Source organism: Moschus berezovskii, chromosome 11, assembly GCF_049115385.1.
Source record: "Moschus berezovskii isolate FMDL1 chromosome 11, NW_MosBer_1.0, whole genome shotgun sequence".
NCBI lineage: Eukaryota > Metazoa > Chordata > Mammalia > Artiodactyla > Moschidae > Moschus > Moschus berezovskii.
The window spans coordinates 1,605,934-1,622,991 of NC_142470.1; the positions used below are offsets into that span (position 1 = coordinate 1,605,934).

Sequence of the window (17,058 nt, forward strand, 5' to 3'; positions counted from 1 at the left end):
TGTGGACTGCCTCCCAGCACGCACCCCCGGCCGTTTCTCCAGCTCCCCCAGTGGGACTGCATTGGGGTTCACAGGCATGATTGAAAGTCAGGGACACTGAGCATGTATGACAATACAATACAAATATTTACTTAAAACTCACAAAAACAAAAGCACCTTTAATCCATCGGAAAGGCACATGCAGGATGACATTTGGCCTGTGAATGGATCTTGTTGAAAACGGAGGCTCTGGAGGGCGGGGTGACCTTTACAAGGCTGGCCTCCGAACAAGGTTTGAAGGTCAGGGGAAAATACACATCTTCAAGTTGAATTTTTTTTTTTTTAAATGAGTGATCTCCAAATACGGCAGCCCTACCCCTCTCCGTGAAGACCATCCACGGGCTCGGGGGCAAGGCCGGGGGCCCGCTCATTCCCGGGGGGTGCGCGTCGCCGGGACGGGGCTGCGGGAAGCGGGCGGCTGCGGGGCGTCTAGGTCATGTGACTCGCTCCGGGGTGGGGGCGCGGACGAGGCTCTTTCCCTTTGCTCTCGGTGCGGCGGGAGGGGCGAGGGGCCCTCACTGTCCGGACGCCGCAGGCGGTGCGCTGAGGTCACGAGGTTGCTCTTGGGGCCGGGCTCGCGGCTCCTAGCCCAGGAAGCAAGCTGGCCCCACTTCAAATCCGAATTTCTGTGACGCTTCACCGAAGTCGTTGAACATGATGTCGACGATGGGCACCTGCTCCACCTTGGGCGTGTCGATCTCCAGAACCGTCTTCTGATACCCTTTCTTCGTCTGCGGAGGAGGAGAGTGGGATGGGTCGGCAAGGGCGGTCCACATCTGCCATGCCCTCCCTAGCTGTGAAACCCACCCCCAGCAGGATGACCGCCGTGGGAGCAGGCAGCTCAGCCCAGGACATCCTTCTAGCCCCAACACTTGGGAGCGGGAAGCCGTGTAGGGAGGCTGTGCTGAGGGTCCTCAGCCCACCAGGACCCACGCTTCCATCCCCGCCAGCTGGGACCCCGCACTGAGCCACAGGGATCTGCCCCAGGGCATTCCAGCTAGGATGAGTCAGCCCTCCCCAGCTCCAACCACCTGCCTCACTCCCGTGAGCATCTGAGTTCCCGCCCAGCACCACCCTGGTGGACGTGAGCCCCACCTTCTGGGTGGGAGAGTGAACCCCAGGGGGTACAGAACTGCCCCAGGAGTGCCGGCTCCCCTCCCCCACCGGCCACGTCCCCCAGAGCACAGGGGTGACGGCGCACATCCACCCTGGACGGAGAGCCACCCATACCCACCCCTGAGCACCAGGACACCGGTCAGGGACGCACTGGGCCCGCCCCCCGGCAACTCTCCCAAGATGAGGGTCCAGGATCATCACAGACTCGGCCTGCTGGCCTGTCCTGTACCAGTGGTCTCCTCTGCCTCGCCAGAGAACAGGTGTGGCCTCAGATGGACCTGGTCCCAGAGAGGCTGTCCGTCCATCACCCAGTCCCCCACGACGGGTGACCAGTTCAGGGAGAAGGCAGTACCTCCTGGGGCCTCAACCCCCTCCAGCAGGATGGCATGGGCACAACCCTCTCAGGGAGGCCATAACCATCACCTGGGTGACCACATAAAGGCCCCGGAGCCCCATGTGGCCCCGGCAAGGTGGTCCAGTGGGTCCAGCTGCTAGGAAGTGGCCTCCACTCTCTGGGTGGCAGGCTTCAGGACTGCCCCGGCCCCTGACTTCCCAGTGGATCACTCCTCAGGGGTAGCCCGCCTGGTGAGGACAGCCTCAGGAGGGAGCTTCACATGGCAGTCGCTCAGCAACCTCAGGCACCTTCAGGGACTGACTGTGTGCAGCCCCAGACCCACTGGGGAAGCCTTACCCGCTGGGTGACTGTGTTGGGAGGTCATTAGGTCACCAGGATGGGGCCTCATGAATGGGATTAGTGCCCTTTTAAGAAGCAGCTGGAATGCGAGCTCTTAACTCCGTGTGAGGAGAAGGGGCAATGGGGCAGCCCAGGGGAGGGCCCCTACCAGCCCGGACATGAGCCTCCAGCGCTGCAAGAATGCCTGTGTGTTGTTGATAAGCCACTGGTCAGCAGTGATCTGACCAGCAGCTCAAACAGACCAGGACAGATGCTGGGCCAGAGCCAGCCCGCTAAGCTACCCCCACATTCGTCACCCTCCGAAACTAAATCAGGTGACTAATATCCGCTATTTTAGGTGCTAAATCTGGAGGGTAATTTGTTACAAGCAATGGATGACCACCATACTTGCTGCGGCTCACTTTTCTCCACTGGAGGACGGGTACCCGTGCTCCATGGATGTGGGGAGGATGAGCGAAGCCTCACGGGACGGGGTTCCCGGCCCGGCCTCCATGAAGGCGCCTTTGGACTCAGCCTGGGAGCGACCTGCTCTGAGTTTCCTTCAGAATCGCCACAACCCGCCGACTCGCCTCCCCTCGGCCCTGCCTTCACAGGAAGGGAGCACCCTCAGCGGGCCAGGCTGGGACTGCTTTAACGCCGGGATCAACACTTCAGAGTCGAGGTGTGTCCTCCTGGGACCTTGTTAGTACCGCTGGCTTCAGTCCGTCCCCGAGACAGAACTCAGGAGGCCGAGAGCGGGATGCAGCCTCTGCGCGGGCCGGATGCGTCTCGGGCAGTTCTGGGTGGGCCACGGTCATCCTCTGAGCAACACTGTCTGGAGGCCCGTCCAGTGGCCAGGAGCCCAAGAGCACAGATGCCACGGGCTTCCAGCAACCGGGCCGTGGCCCGGCCTGGGGGGAATAGCCAGGGTAGGGGCTAAGGACCACTGCAGCCTTGTGGGTGCCGGGAGGGACTGGGGGGCAGCGGGGCTGGACTCAGGGCCCCTAGGGGGGATACCACCCTCGCCTCTCCAGGCGGGGAGCCCTGGGAGGAAGCTGAGCCCTTTTCCTCCCTTGGCCAGTCCCGCGAGGATGGTTCAGAGTCCACCCATCCCTCTGCCCCATCTCTGGCCCTGGTCTGACCACCACCCAGCAGGGGCTCGAGCGGATGGCTGCCCTGGCCTCCGATGGGCCTCTGAGGTCACGGGGAGCTGGGCAGCCCAGCTTGCCTCTCCTCCACGGGGAGGGGGACAAAGAGGCCTTGGCGGCATCAGCGCCCGCCTCCTCTTCCCACCAGGGAAGGCAGCGTGTGCCGAGCTGGCAGGTGCTTCCTCCCGGACGGACGGGGCCTCAGCGTTGTGGTTATCAGAGCGCTCAGAGGGGCCTCCGTGAGCACTGGGCTCCATCACCCCATCACTCCTGAGGCATAAATAACCATCACGGGCTGGCAGTGGCCCCCTGGGTGTGCGGAGCTGCACAAACCACGGGATTTATGTGGCGGGGCTCCTGGGGCCTCCTGCCCAGTGATTCGAGCCTCTGCACTCAGCGGCCCGCCCGTCAGGCTGCACAGCCGCACCACACCAGAGTCCAAATCCGTGTCTTCGGTCCTTACCACACTGTGGACCAAGCAGGCTCCCAGGGAGGCAGGCCTCTCTGCCCCCAGCCTGCGTTCCTTGAGCCTCCTGCATGAGTACCTGTGAGGGGTGTGACCTTGCAAATCGCGGCTGCGCTTGCGGTGGGCGGCGGCGTGGCTCAGGGTGAGCAGAGCACGGGCCTCTGCAGGCCGTCCTCCAGAAGGGCCCGGTGCCCAAGCTCTGTGCTCTGCCCGACCCGGGCCTCCCCTCTCCTGCCTGCCCGCTGAGCCCGTTTTCCCCATCAGCTGGGTTACTCTCTTTAGACACAACCTCTCCACCTTGTCAAAGACAGACTCTTTCCAGGAGTAAAAACGTCAAGCGCCAAATGGAGACACTCCCACGATGCCAAGTCTTGCTTCTGCGTCGGAGGTGCCCGGAGGACTGGCATGGAGCATAGCGGTGGCTGCCAGGGCTCCTGGGGTCGCAGCAGCCGCCTGGATCTGTTTTTCTCAAGGAGCAGCTCAGAGTCTGGGTCTCACGTGGGTCTCGGGGTCAGGGTGTCTGGGCGGCTGGGCTGGCTTCAGTGGGTGGAGACAAGGAGCCGGATCCTTCTGACCTTCCCTCTGTGACTCGGAAACTGTCACCGTCCATCCTGAAGAATGGTGGCCCTCTGCCGGGCACTCTTGTCCCCAGAGGTTCACGTGGCAATGCCACCTGCTCCTTCACCCCAGATACATTTTCCCAGCATCCTTTCAGGGAATGGCCCCTCTTCTGGAAAAACAGTCTCTGCCCTTTACCAGATGATGTGTGTGGGCCGACCACAGTGTTTCCCTTTCTGCCAGGGGAGCCGGGGAGCTCAGCCCCACTGCAGGCTCTGCCCCAGGGCCGACCCTCCTCCCCGAGTTCTCATTTCTCCTCCTCCTCCACCTGACTGCCTCACGCTCGGGAGCCCGAGTTGCCTAAAAATAGGAACGGCGACGATTCTGGGCTCACGGCAGCTGAGTGCGGCTCTGAGCTCTCCTCCGGCACGTTCCTCCCGGAGCAGCCCCGTGAATCAGTGCTATTCTTGTCTTCCTTTGTAGGAGGCAGACACGAGACAGGATTTTAGTTGGTGCCTCACGACCTCTGGAAGCAGCTTGGGGTTTGCGTCAGGAATGTGAGCAGATGCTGGACGACCAGGGCTTCCGGAGCTTTGGGTCCTTCTCCCCGGGGTACCCTGCATCCCCTGACCTCAGGGAGGGACCCACTCTGCACAGGCCACAGTCAGGTCTGAAGGACTGACCCACACCAGGGCCAGGGGCCAGGACATTGTGGGGGGGCAGGCTGCCCCGCGGGGCACCCTGGCCCCATGCCTGCCCTGCGCACACTCACCTCTAATCCCCAAGGAACCCTGGGGATTATAACTAGATCCTTTTTTGGGAAAAAGGACCGGAGCGCCCACAGCCGAAAGGCCCAGGCCAGTCCCAGCAGAGCAGCCAGGGGAGGAGGCAAGATGTGAGTCTGGTTCTACCTGAGTCCTGCTCTTAGCAGTGGGTCAGTACCTGCCTTCCTGCTGGGCCTCTGGGCTCACCCAGACACTCCAGGCTGGCCAAGTGGCCAGACCACCTCGACATACCTTAGGGAGAACCCTCAGATCCCACACGCTCTGACAGCTTGGGACGGGAATGCAAAGGCAGGAGCGCTGGCTGCTCACAAGCACGCAGAGGCAGCTTGGTGCCCGGGATGCCTGCCTCCAGCTGGGGACGCTTGTGACCAGCTCTGACAGACGCCCTGGCCACTCTGTTCAACAAAAGGGTTGAAGCCAAGTGTAAAACCTCCGGAATCAAGAAGAACCAGAAGGGATTGCAGACGGTTTACTCCATGTGGAAATCCACGGCAAAGGCCCCGACTGGACCTGGGTCCTAGGATGGAGGGAAGGGCTTCCCAACCATAAGATGGGAGGCTGGTGCCTTCCAGAGGAGAGTGTCCACAGAGGCCAGCACCACGCAGTGGGCCCTGGACACCCAGCAGGGCAGAGCCTACACTAGCCAAGTCCCCCGAGGGAGCCAGGCCGGGCAGGGACCTTGGGCAGGGTCTCTGGAAGCAGGTGGTGAGAGGTCAGGGGTCGGATGTCGGACGCGGCAGAAGACCAGCAGGACGGTGACCCCTGGTGGCCCCCTGACCTCCAGCCTTGACAGGCCGCATGGGAAACCCATCTGAGGGTCTCACGAGGACTGGGCCCCGTGCATGGCCACGCTGAACATCTCCAAGGACCCCAGGACACAAGGGCCCAGCTCAGGTCGAGGGGCTGACCTTCACTCTGGGGGCACATGTAGGGGTGCAGGGGGCAAGCACAAGGTCCAAGGAGTGCAGGCAGCCCAGCCCTGGCCGGCCTCTCGGGCCTGAGCAGAGCGTCCTTTCTAGAGGGTGGCACAGGGTCCAGGGAGGGGACCCAGTGTGGGCTGGGAGTGTCAGGAGAGTGGGCAGTTTCACTGCCCGCTGTCTGCAGACATCTCCCAGGAGGGCCATGTTCTCAGAGGCTCAGCCTCAGCTCCAGCCATTCCCAAAAAGTGGAGGCGTCTCAACTTCCGAATCAGATCAAGAGCACTTCACGGCACTCCAGGCTCTCTGTCAGGGGCCCAGGCTTGGCCTCTCCAACCCCAGCACCTCGGGAAGGTCCGGCTGTGGGCTACGGAATTCCACATCCACCAGCCACGGTCAACCCTCACTGCACCCAGCGCCCGGCACACGGCAGCTGCCCGGGAAATTCGTATTGAGCAAATGCCCTCACTAGGTGAGTCCGGCCCCGCCCCGCCCCGGCCCCGGCGCAGACACTCACAGCGCAGCCGTCCACCAGGGCGCGGATGTACGGGCTGTTGTCATATGACATCTCCTCGTCGTTGGAGCCCAGGAAGCGCATGGCCTTGTCGTAGCTGCCCGTGGCGGCGTCCTGCCAGGCCACCGACTGGTAGCAATTGTAGGTGATGTTCTGGTGGGCAGAGGCGCTGAGCAGCCGCAGGAAGGTCATCTGGACCACACCCACGGGGTTGCCCTCGGCGTCCACATACGAGAGCTGCGGGGTGACAGGGCGGGGGCTCAGCGGGGGAGGGCACGCGGCGGCGCAAGGCCCCTCGTTCACGGGCAGACTTGGGATCTTCAGCCCCGAGCTGTCTCCTCCAGAGTGTGGACCATGCCAAGGGCCCCAGCTGGAAGCGAGCCACACACCCGGGCTCCCAGGCCAGCACGCGCTGGCTCTCTGGGGGCTTCCCTGGAACACAGTGAACCCCTCCTCATATCCTTCAAGGACCCAAGTAACCCACCCACTCCTTCTTGCCTGGTTGGTCCCTACTCAGCCTCTGGGACCCAACTTCCTCTTCCAGGAAGCCTGCCTGGGTTAGATGTCCTTGTCCAGTGTGGCCTGGCTCAGTGTCCATCCTTCCTACAGGCTGTAGGGCCCTCCACGCCAGCACTGGACGCCTGTGTTGGGGGCCCCTGGGGCCTGGTCTACGGCCCTCCTCGGACCTAAGTGCCCTGAGGACAGGAGCCAGACACACACACCCCTGTCTCTGTGCTCTGAGGTCAGCGTAAGGAAGGGGCTCATTAGATGGTGCTGACCACTGGCTGGTCGCTGTGATGTACAAAGACCTGGCCGGGGCTGTGAGAACTGGACACAGAAAGGGCAGGAGGCCTCGGAGAGGAACGGGCCGGTTGGGCATGAGGTATGGGGTGCTTGGCCAGAAGACAGGAGGACCAGCCTGTGAGAGGGTCACGGGCCATATGGCCGAGAGCCAGAGGCCTGGAGGGACTGGGCACTTCCCTGAGCATAGGGCGGAGGCCTCTGCTGCCCCCTCCCTGGGCGTGGACCCAGGGGAGAACACAGCGGCTGTGGAGGCCTAGGGGTCAGGGGGTCAGCCTTGCCCATGTGAACGAGCAGCCTGAAGTCGGGGCAAGACACCCAGGAGAGACAGCAGGCTGGTTCCCAAGTGACTTTTTGGCGTCACAGGCCGGGAGCTCAGCCAGTTGGTGCCGGGCGCCCCGAGAGGCAGATCAGCTTCTGCACCTTCTCAACGGCGGCTCTGGGAGCTGCTGTGCCCGGCAGGGGCGGGGGCTCTCAAACCCCTGGGACGAGGCAGGTCTTTCCTCCCCCGAAGGCCCTCCTCTCAGACCCAGCAGAGCAAGCTCGGCCCGTCCTGGGTCCCCATCAGACAGGAGCAGGCGAGTCAGGGCCTGACACCCCAGGTCTTTCGGATACACGGCTGCTCCACCTCTGCTCTGCCTCAGACCCCGGCGCCTGGCTCAGCCAGGCAGGTGCACTGGCTGCCCCCAAGCATGCAGAGGCAGCTTGGTGTCTGGGATGCCTGCCCCCGGCCAGGGAGGCCTGTGACCAGCTCTGACACACGCCCTGGCCACTCTGTTCAACAAGAGGGTTGGAGGCAAGTGTACAGCCTCAGGAACCAAGAAGAGCCAGAAGGGCTCGCAGACGACCTGCTCTGCAGGGAAATCCACGGGCAGGGCCCCAACACCCGTGCTGGTCACACGAGGGGGACTTGAGGCCACTACTCTCCACACATTTAGAGACCTCTGTGTGAGGACGGCTGATGGCAGTGAGCCAGGCCCGGCCTCCTGCTTCTCCCCACCTGGCGGGAAAAGCGCAGAGCGGCCGGCCAGCTCCCCACATGGCTGCCGGCCGCCGACTTCCAGCCAGACCTTGAGGAGAGAGAAAGAGGATACCAACCGCAGTCCGGGCCGCCAGGCGCTCCTCCTGGAGGGAAGGTGACTGACTGGCAGCAGGAGGCGTGCGCAGGGAGGGGCGGGGGCAGTGCTGGACGCAGAAGGACCTGAAGCTCCGGAGCCGGGCAGGGGCGAGGCCCAGCTCCGCCCACCCTGAGCCCCACGTTGGCATCTCCGAGCCCTGGGTGAGCGCCGCCCCTCCTGGGGAAAGGGGCCGAGCGGCGTCCCCTTCATGACACCCAGGGCAGTCGGCCCAGAAAAGCGCCTGTTTCTTCAGGGGGGGCCTGCATCTACGCCCTGTGACGCCCACTGTGATGGGCACAGGCAGCTAGAAACGATGCGGCCGGAACACAGAGGAGACGCGCTGCCGTCCCCGGGACGCCCCTCACCGCCATCCTCGGTCAGCTGTCTGCGAAGCGGACGCAAGGAGGAGGCGGGCTCGGGCCGGCGGCTGAGAGCGGGTGCTCTGCGCCCTCGTCTGCGGGGTCAGGCGGTGGGCGTGGGGGGTGAGGGTCCCCGTCTAGAGAAGCCCCCCAGCCCCTCCTCCTCCTGAGTCCTGCGCCCACCCACCACCATCTGCCAGGCTCAAGTGCCCCAGGCACTGCCCTCCCCAGGGGGCGCCCACTTCAGGTCCTTCTGCGTGCCAGAGGCTCTGTCCTGAGGACAGCCCCAAGGCGGCATGGGGAGGAGAGTCAGCAGGAGGGAGGGGGCGAGGGGGCCGGGTGTCCGCACAGAGACAGGAAGCCCACGCCGCGGCGAGGCAAGCGCAGACCTCGTGTCTAGAAAGAGCTTCGGTGACTGGGGCTCAGGGACACGGGGCGTGAGCTGTTAGTACTGAGCACGGAGGACCTCGGGGTCTGGATCAGGGTCCCCAGGGGGCACCGCTGGAAGGCCCTGCTCTGAGTCCCGGGGGAGAGCGGCCCTGGGCCCCCGGGGAGCCGACCGAGGGCGGAGGGTCAGGCCCATGCCGTGGACCAGAGAGCTGTTTCTGAGAGACAAGCACGTCCTTCCAGGGTGGCCGGGCAGACCCTGGCAGAGGAGGGGACGCAGGAAGCGAGGGGCTCTGCTGGCACCTGCAGCGTGGCCGCATCTGGAACCTGGTCTTGAGCTCATCGGGAAGGGGTACAGAACTCTGCACTGGGCTCCAGAAACAGGCCCGAGTCAAAGGCCCAGAACATTCTGGGAAAACGCCCTCCTGGGCGGAAGCAGTCACAGCCCCAGGGCATCGGGTGCGACTGGCCTCAGTCTCCTGACCCCTGGAGACCCACCACGTCCAGTCCTTTCGGGGGAGGCCAGCTGTCTGCACCTCTGGATAGACCGCTTAAGGCTGGGTCCCCAGAAGTTCGCACAGGGACCAGCACGGCCGCGTGGGACACAATGGAGGAGCCCGTGGCCCCTCGGCCCCGGCTGCAGCAAGCGCCGGGCACGGGCCACAAGTCCTGGAGGGGCTGGAAGGCTTAACAGGCCGGGGCCCAACCCATCCGAGCTGCCCGCGAGGACTGAGCAGAATAAGCCTCCACTCCTGGTGCCCCTGGTCTCCGTTCCCGGCGGCACCCGGCGGGGGCTCTGAAAGCCCGCCTCACGCCCTCCACCTGATCAGACAGCCGTCCAGCTGCCCTTGGCTAGAGTGGACCCCCGTCGGCGCGGCAGGTGGGGCCGGCCTGAGCCTGGCGGTCACGGCGGTGGAGCAGTTTGGCCAAAGGGCGAGAGCAGGTGCGGCGCTGGGGGTCCGTCCCATGCAGAGCCGAGCCAGGCCGAGCCGCAAGCGGGCAGCCCCGGGGCCACTTACCAGCGACCCTCGCTTGTACTGACTGTACCAGGTGGAGGGCTGCTCTTTGGGCCAGCGGGCCATTTTACTCTGCAAGATAGGAAACGGGCGGGCTTAAACCACACCGCGCGCTCGGCGGAGGCCGTCTTACCAGTTTGCCACGCTTGAATTCACTGAACCAGGAGCCCGGGTTTTCTTTGGGCCAAGAAGTGATTCTGGCCTAAACATCGAGGGGGAGGCGGGGAGGGAGAGAAACAGAACGAAAGCGTTACTTCTGCCTCCTCGAGAGACGCAGGTGTGCCGCCCCCCGCCGAGCGGAGCAGCCACGACGCCGCCGGCCCGCCTTTGGGCGCCCCGTCTCCCCTGGAGCTGGCGCTCGCCCTGGGACAGGCCCGTGACCACCGCGGGGACGGGCCCTGGCACTTTCCAGGGGTCAGCACCGGCTCCACGGGCAGGATCAGAGTCTGCATCTGATCACTTCCGTGTGTCCAGCACCAAGTACAGAGCCTCGCGCTTGGCGACTGCAGAGACACGCACGCTCCTGGGGCGGATGAGTGAATGGGGGTGGGCGCACGGCTGCTCCCGCTTCTCACCGGGTGCGGACAGGACAGACGACAGCACCAGTTACTGCTGACGTGCAGAGGGCACCCCGAGGGCACCCTCTCGCCTGACCCCCCGATCTAGGGGCGATCTAGGAGCGTGGCTTCATCTCCAAGGCCTCTCCCTGGGAGAGTGGGCAGGAGACCCTGCTAGGGTCCAGCCGGGGGTGAGATGTACACGTGTTTCCTGCCTGTGACGTGTGCCTTGGTGGCACATGTGGTGTGTGTGCCGAGTGGGTGGTGGGGCATCCTCTCTGGGAGAATGCCCGCGCGTCCAGCCTGTTCCCAGCTGTCACTCGGGTCCCCTGCCTGTGCCGTGGGTCCTGGGCCCCATCCCTGGCTCCTCTCCTGAACTGGGCACACACAGGGGAGCCCGAGCAGTCGCCCCAGGGGAGGGCCAGTGAGTCCAGCCTGCCTCCCGTCCCGCAGGACTCTGCCCCCGGTTCCGAGCCTCCATGTCGTGCTCGGCTAGCGCGAGGACAGCATCCTCCCGGAGAAGGAGCGGGGCTGCGGGCAGGGGAGGGCGTCACCCAGACCTCGCCTCCCCTCTCCACTGCCCCCTTGCTGCCGAGGGGGCCCTGCAGCCCGGGCGACTGGGCACAACGTCTCCACCTGCCCAAGGCTCCCAGCCCGTGGGCCCGTGGAGGTCAGCAGACGAGCAGAGGAAGAGCAAGGAGCTGCGGGGCTCACTCAGCGCCCCAAGCCCACCATCTGCCCGGCTCCACCACCCGGGAAGGCTCCTGGGGGTTCCCCTGGCTCCCTGGCAGTGAGACCATCTGCAGAGGACAGACAGCAATGCAAAGACGTGGAAAGCTTTTTTCCACCTGAATTTCCCCCGGGGCGGCCGTCAGAGGCAGGGCCAGGGGCTGGGTTTCCTCATGACCCACAGGGGTATTGCTGTCGGTGTGCATTTTTCCAGGATTTAAAATCCCAGGTCGGGGGAGCGTGAGCATGAGCCAGGGTCCCTGCAGTGTCCTGGTCAGCTCAGGGCCTGCTTCGGTGGCCCCCAGGGACACGGCGCTCCCCGTGGGGACGGTGAACCTCTGACTGTCACTGCGGCAGCTCCCCTCGAGGGAAGCGGTTCTGGGTGTTGAGGCCGCTGGGAGGTGAGGACTTGGGTGCCTGACTCCTGCCGGGTGTGACCCTGGACAGGCGGCTCCAGGAACCCGCCACCCTTGGCTTGCGGCAGGGACGTCGCAGAGAGTGTCCAGGAGGTGCAGAGGGCACCGCGGCCCAAGACTGCACCATCTTCCCAGCTAGAGACCTCGCCCTCCTTCCTCAGCTGTCCTGGGCCAAAGAGAACCCGGCTTCCAATGCGTGCTTGAGAGAAGGCGACACAAGCCAGCCACACATGCCTGGCCCTGCACGCCATCCACACGCCACCCACACGCCACCAACCTGCCACCCACATGCCACCCACGCGCCACCCATGTGTCATCCACATTCCACCCACACGCCATCCACACGCCATCTGCCTGCCACCCACACACCATCCACGCGCCACCCACATGCCATCCACCTGCCACCCACACGCCACCCACGCGCCATCCACCTGCCACCCCCGTGCCATCCACCTGCCACCCATACACCACCCACGTGCCATCCACTGTCATCCGCTCACTATCCACACACACTGGTTTACACCTGTTCACACACACAGAGATGCCACCGCAGAGGTGAGGCCTCTAAAAGACCACTGGTGACTCAGATTGACACTTTACAAAACCTCCATGGATCAGAACCTCACTAACCACACTAGAAAGGAACGCATTGCTCTCAGGAGCAAATATCCTAGAAGTTGCCACTAAGAATTTCAGCAAACGCCACCTTCTACAAGATGTATTTGGGTTCCGTTCTGTTCCGTTCCATCGCTCAGTTGTGTCCGACTCTTTGCGATCCCGTGGACTGTAGCCTACCATGCTTCTCCGTCCATGGGATTCTCCAGGCAAGATTACTGGAGTGGGTTACCGTTTCCTTCTCCAGTGTATTTGGGTTGCTGCTACTGCTGCTGCTAAGTCACTTCAGTCATGTCCGACTCTGTGTGACCCCATAGACGGAAGCCCACCAGGCTCCCCCGTCCCTGGGATTCTCCAGGCAAGAACACTGGAGTGGGTTGCCATTTCCTTCTCCAATGTGTGAAAGTGAAAGTGAAATCGCTCAGTTGTGTCCGACCCTTAGCGACCCCACGGACTGCAGCCTACCAGGCTCCTCCATCCATGGGATTTTCTAGGCAATAGTACCGGAGTGGCTTGCCATTGCCTTCTCCGGTATTTGGGTTACTTGGCCCTAAAAGTCCTTCCATGGGCTTCAGGCTGGTCTGAGGTCAGGACTACAGGGTCATTTTGGGAAGGATCTGACCAACCAGTGGTGGAAATCCTAGCTCTGGGGGTAGTCAGGGGAAGATACCCGTGAGCCAAGCACTCCTCAACCTTCCACAAACAAGACTGCACCAAGCCCGCCCCATCGCCAGCAGTTTCTCCTCAGAGAAAACTCCCATCTATTTCTGGGGGAGAAACTTGATTTTGGAACTGGTTTTAGTTTCCTGGTTTCAACTTCTGGTTTTCATTCCTGAAATTGTGCACGTGACACAGCGGGAGCCCCGGGCAGCCCTGCCGGGAGAGGAGGTGAGGTGGCAGGCACTCACCCCCTCGGACTTCTTGTCGGGGAAGACGCACGTTGATCCCCCAGCCGTGAAGTTGCAGTAGACCTTGAAGGAGTCCCTGGAGCAGCCTTGGTTCGGATCCACCCAGTATTCACCTGGATCACAGGGTTGGGGCCAGGGTCAGTGTCAAGTGTCAGAGTGGAGGTCAGGGTTAGGGTCTGGGTCGGGGTCAGGGTCTGGGTCAGGGTTGGGGCCAGGTTGGGGTCAGGGTCCAGGTCGGGGTCAGGGTCAGGGTCAGGGAGGCAGATTGTGAGAGCTTCCCCCTGGATGGTACAGAAGCAGCTGCCACTGGGTGGTCCAGCAGTCACGGGCAAGGCCCAGCCTCGTGCCGCAGCACGGCCCCCTCTGGGCGTCCCTAAGGGCCTCCCACTGTCCCTGCTGGGCCCGGAGCTATGGGGACAGGCTGGTCCCCAGGAGCACAGCTGGAGCGTGAGGCCCACAGGGCCCAGCTCTGGGGACCCAGGAGGGTGGCTCTGCCCGCTGGGCTGGTGGGTGGCTGGGAGTGCAGTGGTGTCTGGGAATGCTCCTGGAAGCTCAGGCACGTGGGATCAGAGTCAGCAGAGCAGGACTGGTTGCGTTTTTATGGTGTTCTGGAGTCTAAGCGGTGCTTCCCCAGGCGCAGCAGCAAAACCAGCATGAGGGCTCACTGGCATGACAGCAGCTGCAGGCGGGGCAGCACAGCTGCGCGCGTGCGTCCTGACGGGGACGCGTCTCACCCCTATTTACAGACGCGGGGCACTGGCTCCGGGCAGAGCAGTCCTGCCCGACAGTGATGGAGCCTAGACGTGACTCTGCTCCGTGCGACCCCTGCCTCAACCTCTTTCCTGGCTCCCAGGACGGCTTCCCCTTCTCCTGCGACGCCTCGCCAGGTGACGGGGGAGAGGCCCCTGCACCCCCATACCCCCACGGAGGGGACCTGAGCGAGGTGCGTGCCCGCCCAGGCCTGCGTCCCTGCCACCACCCGCTCCGTGTGTCCCCAGGCCCGCGGCCACCCTACCATCGGGGAAGTCGGGGTGACAGAGCTGGAGGTCTTTGCAGGTGCGCGCGGGGTTCTGCGGCGTGCCCAGCGGCCGCTTCATCTGCTCGATCTCCAGCTTCAGGGAGTTGAGTGAGCCAAAGATCTCCTCCATGCCGTCTGCATAGTCCATGTACTGCTCGCCCTCCGCGTCATCCATCAGCTGGCTGGCGTCGATGTTCCGCCGGGTCCTGGACGCCTGGATCGGCAGGGGCTGGATGACCTCGCCCGGGGGGCCCTGGGTGCAAAAGAGGGCAGTGGTAGGTGGGGGAGGGCAGGGCCCACAGCCAGGGCCGCAGCTGCAGGGCCTGGGCCGCAGGCTCCTGTCCATCTCGGCACAGCCTTCTTCCCTTTTTTATGTCTCTGGAACATTCCACATGATCCCGCAGGGCCTTGCCCAGTACTGCCTGACCCCCGCCCAACACACGCATGCATGCACACACACCCGTTTACACAGAGGTATGTAGGTGAGCACACATACACACACACACACACTTGCCCAGTACTGCCTGACCCCCGCCCAACACACGCATGCATGCACACACACCTGTTTACACAGAGGTATGTAGGTGAGCACACACACACACACACACACACGCACACACACGTGTGTGTGCTCACCCTTCATCTCTCCCCAACCAGATTTCCGAGAGCGAGGCGCCCTGGGCTGATCTGTCCAGGGCCAGGCCCCGCCCCACCACACGTCACACGCTGTTCAGAATGTTATGGGATCGAACCACGCAAACAAGCTTCCCACGATTCCTTCGGCTTTAGGGGAGCCACCCAACTCCTGAGCCCTCAGGGCCACTCACCGGAGGGCCAGGGGGTCCTGGCTGACCTGCCTCCCCCTTCGGGCCAGTCGGACCCTGGGGAGAAAGGAGAGAGAATCAGCCATGGCCACTGAGGCCTGACGGGACCTGTCCACCTGGAGGTCGAGAACAATCCCCGGGAACACATGGAGAGGGCAGAGGGGCCGATCGAACGTGCTGGGCACCCCCCAGCCCCAGATGTGAGAATTGGACACCCGAGGGGGAGCCTGGGGGGCAGAGCCCTTCCTTGGGCACAGGGAGCTGTGGCCTGCGGTGACTCAGGCTGGAGGTGGGCACAGGGCAGCCCGGCCCCAGAGGAGGGGCGTCAACCACCAGCCCTGAGAGGCAAGGGGGAGGTTCTCAGCCCACAGCCTGCACCCCCTCCAACCCCGGGCCTGGGGGCTGGTCAGAGCGATGCCACTTACCGAGGAGCCCTTAGCACCTTTTGGACCAGGGGGGCCCTGTGGAGAGGGGCAGGGCGTCAGCGGGGGCGGCCCCGTCCCCCCAGGGCCCCGGCTGTGACCCACACCCCGCAGCCCCACCTCCCTTGGTCCTCCGCCTCTGCCCGCAGCCCCTCCCAGGAGTCTGAGCTGGCACCTGCTTCACAGAGAGGCAGGTTGGGAGAGCACCCACACGGAGGCTGGGGGTCCTGTGGGCCCCAGCCCAGGCCCCACCCTCCCCGGCAGGGAAATCACATTTCAGGCAAGCAACAGCAGTGTGGAGGCCTCAGAGGCCCTGACGTGGGGCCCCCATCCCCTCCCGACAGCCTGCCACGGGGCCAGTGGCAGAGAAGCTGGGGCTGCCTTGGGCCACATGGACCCAGGCCCGGGTGGGGCTCAGAGGCCGACTGGTTTGGGCAAGAAGCAATTCAACACTCGGGGACATGTCCTGGGTCTCCCAGCTGCAGGGGGAGGCCCCAAGCTGGTGCCTGGAAGCCGGGACCCCAGCTCCTCATGTCCGGGCCAGGCTGGCCCTGCTCATGCAGACGGCGAGGGGCCAGAAGGGACTGGCCGCTGTCCTCACTGTCCCCAAAACGCCTACAGAGGTCTGTCCACATGCCCTAAAATGCCCTAAAAAGCCCGCAGAAAGAGGCTCGCCCCCATCTCCTGCACCTGAAATCAGGGCCCAGTGACCCACTTCCTGGTTTCCATCGCTCAGAGCTCATATCAGAGATAATGAGCATAGAAACCCGGGGGGTCCGCAGACCCCACCCTGGGGCCCCACAGCTTCCCCGTGGCCACTCCCACTCTGCTCTCCCAGAACAACCAGGGAACCAGGTGCCCCTCCAGATACGCACCGGCAGGCCCGGGGGACCCGGGGGGCCAATTGGGCCGGAAGGTCCAGTGATACCCTGAAAGGAGCAGAAACGCGGTGGTCATCGCCTGGATTAGGAGGGAGCCTGTCCTGCAGCCTTGTCCCCCGGCTCTCACTGGCCTCCTTCCCCAACTCGGACACGTGTGAGCAGACTCCTCACTCCCTGTGGGGCCTGGTGGGGTTGAACGCCTGCCGGGAGGCCTGGCACCCCGGGGGCCACTGCCCGGCCGGCCTGGAAGGACCCCCAGGGAGCCTGAGCATGAGCCATCCCCACCAGGGCCCCTGTGGTTGCTTTCTGCTCCGGCTGGGGGTCCACCCCGAGCACGAGCCCCGGGCAAGGGGCAGCAAGCATCCTGGGGCCCTCTCTCTTCCATCTGTCCATCCAGCCTCCCAGGGGCTTCCCCACAGTGGATCTTGCATCCTTTGACTGACCCTCTCTCCTGGGCCATGGAGAGACACGGGTGGGGTGAGGCAGGGGATGTCCCTTCCCCCTGGGGCTCCTCCCTCCAGCTCTGCCTCAGGCACCCTGCCCTCTCCCAGGTCGGGTGCCAGCCAAGGTGGGCACGGCTAAGGGGCACGTGTGAGCTGTCACACCTGGCTTGGGCAGCGGGGGTTCACAGACTGCAATGAGGCCCCGTGGCCTTGCTGTGGGGACAGGAGACGCGGGCCTGACAGGCCTCAACCCCCCACACACCCCCTCCCATTCCCCGGCCAAGGAATTCACTGCCAGAACCTCCCAGGTACAGGGCAGGCCAGCCTCGCAGGCTGTTTTCCTGGCTG

The 17,058-nt window shown here is 64.1% G+C and overlaps 1 protein-coding gene across 3 annotated transcripts in view; it reads right to left on the bottom strand.

Moving 5' to 3' along the window:
* Positions 1-253: 253 nt before the first annotated feature.
* COL5A1 (collagen type V alpha 1 chain) overlaps positions 254-17,058 on the bottom strand; it is a 140,336-nt gene continuing 123,531 nt past the window's right edge. Inside the window, exons 59-66 of one of the 3 annotated variants that reach the window (XM_055401113.2) lie at positions 16,262-16,315; positions 15,390-15,425; positions 14,968-15,021; positions 14,138-14,393; positions 13,123-13,235; positions 9,901-9,969; positions 6,220-6,453; positions 254-770 (exon numbers count right to left, since the gene is read on the bottom strand). In XM_055401113.2, the coding sequence (XP_055257088.1) occupies positions 624-770; positions 6,220-6,453; positions 9,901-9,969; positions 13,123-13,235; positions 14,138-14,393; positions 14,968-15,021; positions 15,390-15,425; positions 16,262-16,315 (963 nt within the window). In that variant the 3' untranslated portion in view covers positions 254-623. Of the gene's footprint in view, positions 771-6,219; positions 6,454-9,900; positions 10,100-13,122; positions 13,236-14,137; positions 14,394-14,967; positions 15,022-15,389; positions 15,426-16,261; positions 16,316-17,058 lie in introns of those variants that run through there. The other 2 variants (XM_055401112.2, XR_008682561.2) reach the window with 2 other exon arrangements.